Source organism: Myotis davidii, unplaced genomic scaffold, assembly GCF_000327345.1.
Source record: "Myotis davidii unplaced genomic scaffold, ASM32734v1 scaffold934, whole genome shotgun sequence".
Classification (NCBI taxonomy): Eukaryota; Metazoa; Chordata; class Mammalia; order Chiroptera; family Vespertilionidae; genus Myotis; species Myotis davidii.
Window position 1 is genome coordinate 359,686 of NW_006285798.1, and position 9,030 is coordinate 368,715.

The 9,030-nt window shown below is 59.0% G+C and overlaps 1 protein-coding gene across 2 annotated transcripts in view; it reads left to right on the forward strand.

Annotated features, from left to right (window-relative positions):
* The window catches only part of KIAA0556 (KIAA0556 ortholog), a 203,480-nt gene that overhangs the window by 190,174 nt on the left and 4,276 nt on the right, over positions 1–9,030 (forward strand). For both annotated transcript variants that reach the window (XM_015559503.1, XM_006756852.2), the window contains 5 exons: positions 459–624; positions 3,533–3,690; positions 5,160–5,224; positions 6,101–6,211; positions 7,833–7,972. In XM_015559503.1, coding sequence (XP_015414989.1) covers positions 459–624; positions 3,533–3,690; positions 5,160–5,224; positions 6,101–6,211; positions 7,833–7,972 — 640 coding nt within the window. The remainder of the gene's footprint in view (positions 1–458; positions 625–3,532; positions 3,691–5,159; positions 5,225–6,100; positions 6,212–7,832; positions 7,973–9,030) is intronic.

Sequence of the window (9,030 nt, forward strand, 5' to 3'; positions counted from 1 at the left end):
ACCCGCCTCCCCCCTGTGGCTGTGCAGCCTCGTGGTGGGCACTGAACAGCCGAGGGGTTGACTTAACCCTCCCCTGCTCTGAGGCCTCGGTTCTCCTTCTCTGATGTAAATAATGAGACGATCATGCATGTCTAGTGCAGACAGCAGTTCTAACAGGTGGACTAGATTTGGGGTCACGGGGTTGGAGGGTCCTGGGAAATGGCACATCTGCCCCCTTTTAAAAAACTCGGAGGACGGCTCCACGCACCTTAAACAGCACCAGCTGCTATTTCTCTTCCTGTTTTCTTTTGTCTCATTTCGCAGTTGAGAGCTGGCCCCTCACTGCTGATTAATGAGGCTCACGTCCCTGAATTCACCCCAGCCAGGCAGGCTCCCGGCAGGCAGGGGGGCAGTGGGCGGTGAGAGGGTGTCGGCCCCGCGCTGGCCACCCCCCTCACCGCTCCCTCTGCTGCGTGCAGGCTAATCGATGGAGCCAACATCACGATGGAGGATGAGCACATGTGGCTGATCCCCTTCTCGCCGGGGCTGGACCACGTGGTCACGATCCGCTTCGACAGAGCAGAGAGCATCGCGGGCCTGCGCCTCTGGAACTACAATAAATCTCCCGAGGACACCTACCGAGGGGTAAGGGGGGCAGGGGCCGCGCTCAGCCCACGGCCAAGGAAACGGCGCCTTGATGAATGGCTGGCGAGGCTGCCAGAGAGGAGCATAAATCCTCCAGAACTTTCCGAAAGGCCATGGGGGTTTCAGCCAGGGAGAGCAGGCTGTGGTCTCTTCCTCCTGCAGACAGCAAACGCAGCCTAAAGAGCCTGGGCGGCCTCGGGACACGGGCGCCTTGTCTGTTCTGGGGGCTCTGGGGTCCTGGGGCCCAGCCCTCACGCTGGTGGTCAGTGGCGCCCTGTTCTCCGGGCTCTGTGGGCCAGGCCCTGGCTGAGGGCTGCTCAGGAACTCATCCTTCCATTGGACGCTCGTCCCCAGCTCTGGAGGCAGGCATATTCCCCTCGTCCTTCAGGAAAGTGAGGTGCGGAAAGGTCCGATTGCTCGTCCAGGGTCCTGAGCACAGCGCACACCTGTGGGCTGCACGGCCCCTGCCACACGCGGGGAGAGCAGCCGTGCCCCCCGCAGGCTTCTGGCCTGTGTGAACCAGGAAACGCTATGGATGCCCTGGTGATTACTCACCTCAGATCATACAGCCGCGCAGCTCGGGTGCCCAAGTCACGGGGCCCTGAGTCTGAATCTCCACTCTGACCCTGACCCCCCGTGACCTTCCGAAAGTGGCCGCTTTCCCGGCCCTCAGCATCCCCGTCTGTGACGTGTCGAGGAGGACGATACCTCCTCAGGAGGGTGGTCATCACTCTTTGCCATGTGAAGGTTGACGACGCCAGGACTCGGCCTGAGGCCTGCGAGCCTGGGTCTGGGCTCCCACCACGTCCTGCATGCCACAGAGTTCTCTGCAGGACCCGGGGGGCCCTGAGGACTGGGGTACCGCAGTGGTGGCAGCCCAGCCCCCGGCGCTGTCTCTGGAGCAGCTGCAGACCCTCCCCGCCCGCCCTGTCTGTGTGGGCGCACTCTCAGGTTCAGCACGTTTAAAAGCAGATAAAAAACACACTCTTGTGCTTCACCCCGAGTCTACATTCTCTTGGTGAATCCGGCTTTGCCATTGACCTCCTGTCACCTGGAGTCACGTCCTGGGAACACTGGGCCCAGAGCCCTGCTTCCCAGTCTGCCCCCACCATGCTCAGTGCCAGTGCCACATGGCCACCGTGGGAGGCGGGCATGGGCCCTGTGGGAGGCGGGGATGGGCCCCGTCAGAGAGGGCGGATCCTGGGGCAAGTGCAGTGGAAACTGTCCCCCAGCCCTAGCTGGTTTGGCTCAGAGCATCGACCTGCGGACTGAAGGGTCCTAGGTTCAATTCTGGTCAAGGGCACATGCCTGGGTTGCAGGCCCGGTCCCCACTAGGGGGTGTGCAGGCAGCAGCCAATCAATGATTCTCTCTCATCATTGATGTTTCTATCTCTCTCTCCGTCTCTGAAATCAATGAAGATATATTTAAAAAGAAAAAAGAACTGTGCCTCCCAAAAAGCAATTGGGTGGCCACCCCCCAGGGCACCTGGCTCTGGGCCGTTGGCGGGGGCAGAGCCAGGCCTGGGCTCCTGGTGCCGGGCTTCCGTCACTCCAGTCCTTGGGCAGATGCTTAGCCTCTCTGAACTCTAGTGCCCTTAGCTAAGAGGAGGCGATAAAAGACCCCCTCCACCCGGGAATGACAGTACCCGGGGCAGTCAGAGACGCTTCCTGGAGGAGATGGTGGCCCGGAAGAGGACAGGGTCGTCCTGGGCCTCTGCTTTGCTCTCTGGCCAGCTTCGCTTTCGGTGGCTTTCTCCGCGGGGCACACCTGGCAGCCCTAGGCTTTTGCAAGCGCCAAGCCCAGCAGAAGAGAGGCCTCCTCCTTCGAGGCACCAGCTAACCCAGGCCTGGTGCTGGTTGCTCCCGTTCCCTTAGGCTGAACCAGCCCAGGGCAGGGGTGGGAGCGCTGTTTGCAGGCCGGGGCCACAGGTCCCGCTGGGGCAGGTAGGAGTGAGGTTTGAAGAAAGCAGATGGAGATAGGGTGACAGCTTTCGGGCCCTCTTATCCAGCCAAAGCCGTCACCCTGCCCTTCGCAGGTTTATGTGCCTGTGACTACTGACTGCATATGGGCTCCCTTAATGCTGACGGACGAGGGGCTCCAGGAGCACAGGCGTCCCCTCTGCGCAGAGGGGCCTGCGGCATCTCCCGGAGCTCCCGGGAGGAGTTCCACCAGTTTGGTCAGCAGCCGGTCCCATGTAGCTAACCATGAAGGTGGGGCGAGGTGCCATGGAGCCTGGACTCCAAAATGTGTGGTTGGAGAATGGGCTGATCACCCCCTCTGCTCACTCACCTCATATCCTGCCATTGGGGCCTTGAGATTTACTGCTGGGTCCCTGGCTGGCAAAATCTGGCTGAGAACAGGGGGACCTCTTGGCCCAAATCCAACTGATTCAGCATGCTCTTAGTAAGCACCTATTGTGTGCCAGGCCCTGGGGCAGAGGGAGAGATGGTCCAGCTGGGGGCTCTGCCACCAAAGCGGACTCAAACCACCAAGGACACCGCCCTAGCAGGACAGCTAGGGTCCGCGGTGAGGTGTGTGCCAGGGCTGACGGGAGGAGCAGTGCAGTGCGTGTTTGTGCCAGGCCTGTCCTGTCCTGGACACTTTACATAAGTGAACTCATTATTGAGCCCATTTAACAGATAAGGACATCGAGGCAGGGGAAGGATGGCGGAGCACTGAGTCCGTGCCCTTGACCCCCATGTCGTACCACCTCCGGCCACGGTGACATATCCACCGGGGCAGGGCCTCCCCTGCCTTGTCTCCTGCCTGCCCAGCACCCAGCACAGCCGGCACAGTAGGGATGCCACTGGAGAGTGGACTGGTCTGGGAGGAAGCTCTTTCTGAGTCACAAACAGCAGCTCCAGCCCCTCGCTGGCCCTGCAGGCACGGCCTTGCTTTGTGTTCTAGGCCAAAATCGCCCACGTCTCCCTGGACGGCCTGTGCGTCTCCCCTCCAGAGGGCTTTCTCATCCGCAAGGGGCCCGGCAACTGCCACTTTGATTTTGCTCAAGAAATCCTCTTTGTGGACTACCTACAGGCTCGGCTCCGGCCCCGGCCGGCCCAGAGGTGAGGAGCGCGCCGCACACCCTCCCTCCGCCGCGGGCTCTGCCGCCGTGGGCTCTGCCTGCGCTCTGAAGTGTCCGCTCGAAGCGGTTTGAAATGGTGATCAAACGCACTGCTTTTCAACTTGGCTGTTTCTAAAGCTCAGCCCAGCCTCCCCGGGAGCCTGTGGGATGTACCCACCTTGTCTGGTGTCTGGGTTTCTCGCAGGCTGGAGTGCTGGCGATTTTGATTTTAAATGCTTCGTTAGGCTTCCTGCTGGGAAAAGAGCATCCCAGCCGGCTGGTTCAGGGAAGGCCTCCCTGCTCGGGCCTCTCCGTTCCTGACTTAGAAAGATTCAGAGAAAAACAATGCCTAACATTTCACGGATTCACTGGGATTTCTTGGCCCCATTCTCAGCTGCGTTGAGTTCCTAACCATTTGTAAATGCCACATTAAGGCCACTCACTTAAACCCCCTGATGTTGCAATGCCAGGGGCCAAGTTCTTGAAACAAAATGAGTTTCCCTGCATGGTAGCTGGGACCACCTCTTGGGCCAGTCGCTGGGAACAGTCACTAATGATAGCATTGCCCTTGAAATGAGGGAAACCAGGCCAGGCGGAGTGCACTGGCTGAGACCAGGGAGAGAAGCCGTGGGGAGGACATGGAGGAAGAGAGGGCTCTCCCTCCAGGGCACCTGCTCTGTGCCACACGCTTCACGTTCATTCAGGTAGAGATGATTCTGCCCCTTTTACAGATGTGGGAACTGAGGCCCAGCTAGTGAAGTCACTTGCTCAGGATCTAGAAGCCAAAGCCTTCAGGGTGCGGCCCACCTTCCAGCCTCCTCTCCCTGCCCTCCTGCCCCCACTCTCCACTGCAGCTACCCTGCCCCCGGCTGCTTCCTGTGGCAAACAGCACCTGCCCCCAGCCCCTTTCCACCCGGGGGCTTTGTTCTTGTTGCCCCTGTGCTGGGGAGGCATGGCTCTGACTCTTCCCACGGCTTCCTCCTCCTTAGCTCAGTCATCGCCTTCCCGCCCATGTCCCCCTCTCCACCCCGGGGCCCCCTCTCCACCCCGTAGCCCCCTCTCCACCCCGGGGCCCGTCGGGTGCCTTGCTGAGCTCTCAGCACAAGGGGCAGTAGGTGGGGTGGTTAGGAGAACTCTGGAACTGGACAGCCTTGGGTCACACCCCCGTTCTGCCCCCTGCCAGCTGTGTGGCCTTGAGCAGGGAGGAGGTTTCACTGCTCTGAGCTCTGCTTTCCTCATTCACACTGGGGATGTGAGTACCGCCACTCGGTAGTTTAAGGCATAGAAGAGTCCATGTCAGTCAAGCCTGTGCCCGCGGTGGCTGTGGCCGAGCCTCCCCAATAGAATGGGAGCTCCATGAGGAATGCTACCGCCCCCGGAATGCCACCCCGGTCTGTCTTCAGAGTCTACAACTGGGAATCGCTGACCAGCCATTTGAGCCCTGTGTTCTGCTGTCCTGTGTTTCCTTAGGCTCAACACAAAAAGCCTGGAGCGGGCGAGCATGGACTACGAGGCCCCGCTGATGCCCTGCGGCTGTATCCTTCTCCCGCCCTCCGCACACCCTAGTCCTGGGGGCCAGGCCTGCAGCCGGGGGAAGGGCACGCCCTCTCACGGCCCATCCTCTGTAAAGCTCATGTGCCCTCCTCCCCGGGACAGCCCGCGCCTTGAACGGACAGGAGGGAACAGGTTCTCTGTTCTTGGCACTTTGCAGTCAGGGAAACTGAGGCATGAGGCAGTGTGAGGCCTGGTTAGTTTGTTCAGCACCATATAATGAGTTTGTGACACAGATGTGTCCCCACCCTCCCAGCTCCCCGGAGAGCACTGTCTCCTCCTGCTCCTCGTCTCCTGGACCTGGAGAAAGGTTTTAATTCACACACACACACACACACACACACACACACACACACTCACACTCACACACACACTCACACACACACACACACACAGTTCAAATGAAAGAATCTGACACACATACAGTTTGCCAGGATTCAGTTTTAGAGAGAGAAAATATTTTTTTGCTAATTCCACTTTTGAGAATATATCAGAAAAAACTCAAAACACTAATTTGAAAGATTTGTGCACCCATATTCATAGCAGCAGTATTTACAATAGCCAAAACATGAAAGCAGCCTAAAGTGTTCATCCATCGATGAATCACACACACACACACACACACACACACACACACACTCACACTCACAGACACACTCACACACACACACACACACAGTTCAAATGAAAGAATCTGACACACATACAGTTTGCCAGGATTCAGTTTTAGAGAGAGAAAATATTTTTTTGCTCTTGTTCATCTGTATAAACTAAAACATTACATCCCTATGTTATCTTTGTCATTGTTTTCCTTTGATCTTGCGAAATCAAGCCTGTTTTTCCTTAATAGCGTGCCCCAGTCATTTTTCAGTTTCAGCTCCTGACCAGTTGGGGTGACCCCTATTACATCGGCCTCACCGGCCTCGAGCTATACGATGAGCGGGGCGAGAAGATCCCTCTGTCGGAAAACAGTATCCTTTCTGGGCAGGCGGGGCTCCGCCCAGCTGCAGGGACCGCGGGGCGTGGAGGGCGGAAGGAGCAGAAGCCCTGACTGTGGAGGGAAATGTGGCTGTAGGAGCCGGACCTGGGAATAAATGTGCCTGTGGGCTCGGCCTACAGTCGGGTGCTGACCCGTGGGGGTGGGCAGAGCAGCGAGCAGCTCCAGCCATGCCTGACCAGGCCCCGCAGCAGGAGTTCCACAGCACAGGGTCCCTGGCGGGAATGGGGCGGGGCCACCAGCTGCAGGCCCCTCAGAGTTCTAAAGGCTCTGACAAGGCCTGTTGGGAGCGACCTGTCACACTGGGCTCAACTCAGTGTGTCCTGAATGTATTGACCCTGGAACCCTGTGATCATGGAATGCCACACAAGGATTTACCCAATGAGTTTTTCACTATTTTACATTAGTATTTTTAAAAAATTAGTTTTCATATGAAAATCCCAATCTTTAGCTCTTCTTGAGAAATTGGCAGTGCCAGGCCACAGTCACGAACAGTGAAGGGGGCTGGACACGAATATCTGCTACCGTTCCCCCAGGCACGTCCTTCTGGTTGATCTCAGCCCTCAGTCCTTACTGTTACCTACCGGGCCCCCAAGCCCAACGTTAGCATTTACTGAGGGCTCCTCTGTGCCAGGCACCGTGCCAGGGCGTGCCGCTTGGTACCTCATTTGCCCTCACAACAGTCTTGTGAAGTGAGTGTTGCTCCCATTTTACAGATGAGGAACTGAGACACCGATAGGTTGGGTAACTTGCCCAGGGTCACACAGCCAGTGCGTGGTGGAGCTGGGAGTCTGATTCCAGAGACCATGCACTTGATACTGAGCTGCCATGTCTCTCTGATGGAACCCGCCTGACCCCCTTTTGACCCGTGATCCCAACACCCCCCAGTTAGGGGCCTGCCAGGGCAGGTCAAACCCCAGAGCCTGCCTTGCATCTCTGGGGCCCATGGGTTCCAGTGGCATCCTTTTCTCCTTCCCTGGTGTCACCATCCTCCTCACCTGGGATAAGTGATTCTTGCTGGTTCTGATCATCAGGTTCCATGGTTTTACTGGGAGAACTCACATCCCGTGTCTCTGAGATCCTCGCATCAGTTCTGGGACTTGGAGCAGGTTATACCCATTTCATAGATGAGGAGCCAGCCCAGAGACGCCCGTGACTTGCCCAAGACCTTGGGTCAGAAGGGCAGAGACAGAGCTGGAATCAGGCTCTCCGGCCGTCGGGGAGCGGCTGCCGCCGAGCCAGGCCCCCTCCGGTCCTTCCAGCCTTGCACGGTCCGCACAGGCAAGCCGTGGCCCGTCGCCCTGCAAGACAAACCCTTTGCAGTTTGCCCTCCACTCTCCAGAGTGGCAGCCACGTAGCTCGTTCCTTCCTCTAGCAGTTGGTGAAACTGGGCGTCCCATCCTCACTCCGCCCCGCTCCCCTCAGCCTCTTGCTCGCATCTCCCCAGAACCTGTCCAGTTGGCTGTCACCTCTCAGGCTGCTCTGCCTGCCAGGCCGGTCCCCGAGCCCACAGTGTGATGGCGGCTGGCGGCCGTGCTGGTGGCGCAGGTCCGAGAACATTTCTTCGCGTTATGGCAGCTTAGAGGCCTCCTCAGACATCGCTGCCTTCCCCGACAGCGTGAACGCCCTGGAGGGCGTGTGTGGGGACGTGCGGACCCCTGACAAGCTCATCGACCAAGTGAACGACACCAGTGATGGCCGGCACATGTGGCTGGCCCCCATCCTGCCTGGCCTGGTAGGTTCTGGGGCTCTCGGCCCTGGGTGGGCGGAGGCTTCTTGTCCCTGGGCTCAGGGACACGGCTTCCTTCCAGGCCACGTTCATCCCCAGCAAGTCAGGACATGGAACCACCCAGGAGTCGGCTCTTCTGGGCCAGCGGTTCTTTCTCTTTGCTGCGGGGGGGTGGGGGGTCACTTAAGGGACACGGGGGAGATGAAGGACCGTGTGGGACTCTAAAGCCGGGGGCCCCAGGCGACCTCCTGCGGGCATCATTCTCCTCTTCTGCCTCTGCTTCTCTCTGGCCCCCTCCTCCCAGCTCCTTCCTCTGCCCTCACTCTTTCTGACTGTGGTCACCGGGCACTTGACCCCAATCATGCCCTCTCTCTGGCACCAAGTCTGCCTGGTCATCTCCAGCCACTGACTCCGTTTCTCCAATCGCAGACCCTGCAGTTGGTCCTCCTGACCTTTTAGCTCCAATGCCTCACGGAGAGCCTGGGGTGGGCTTTGCCCACGGGAGCCTGGATGGTGGTGGGAGGGAGGGAGGAGAGCAGCCAGGGGACGGGACAGGTGGGTTTAGCACCGCCAGCCTCCGCCGCAGGGCCCGATGCCAGGGCAGTGATGTGTAGCAGTGTCTGTGTCCCTGCGACCCTGACACGTCCCCCTTTCCACTCCCTGGAGTTGGGCAGGAGGATAAGGGGGTACATTTTTCTCTCAGTTCTGGGAGGGAGGTTTTCCAAAGGTCCTTCCCCCAAATTGCGCCCCCACCATCAAGGGTCCATCAGCTTCCCTTGAGTGGAGGCCAGTGCCCCAGCCCCACATTGCAAAGGGGAGTGCAGAGACCATCACCCTTAGACCCGGCCACAAGGTGCCCCAGGCAGCCCAGCCTGCTGCCAGGGTGAGCGTGACCAGTGTACGCACTCTCGTCTTTCACCTCCACTCTGAGGATGGCCACAGGCTGAGCACAGGCCAAACCAGCCTGCAGCCCGTGGCCCGCTGGGTGCGCGTTGCTTCATTCTCTCTCCCAAGGAGCCCCTGGTATTTGAGAGTCTGTTGGGAAGCGGGGCGGGGGGGGGGGG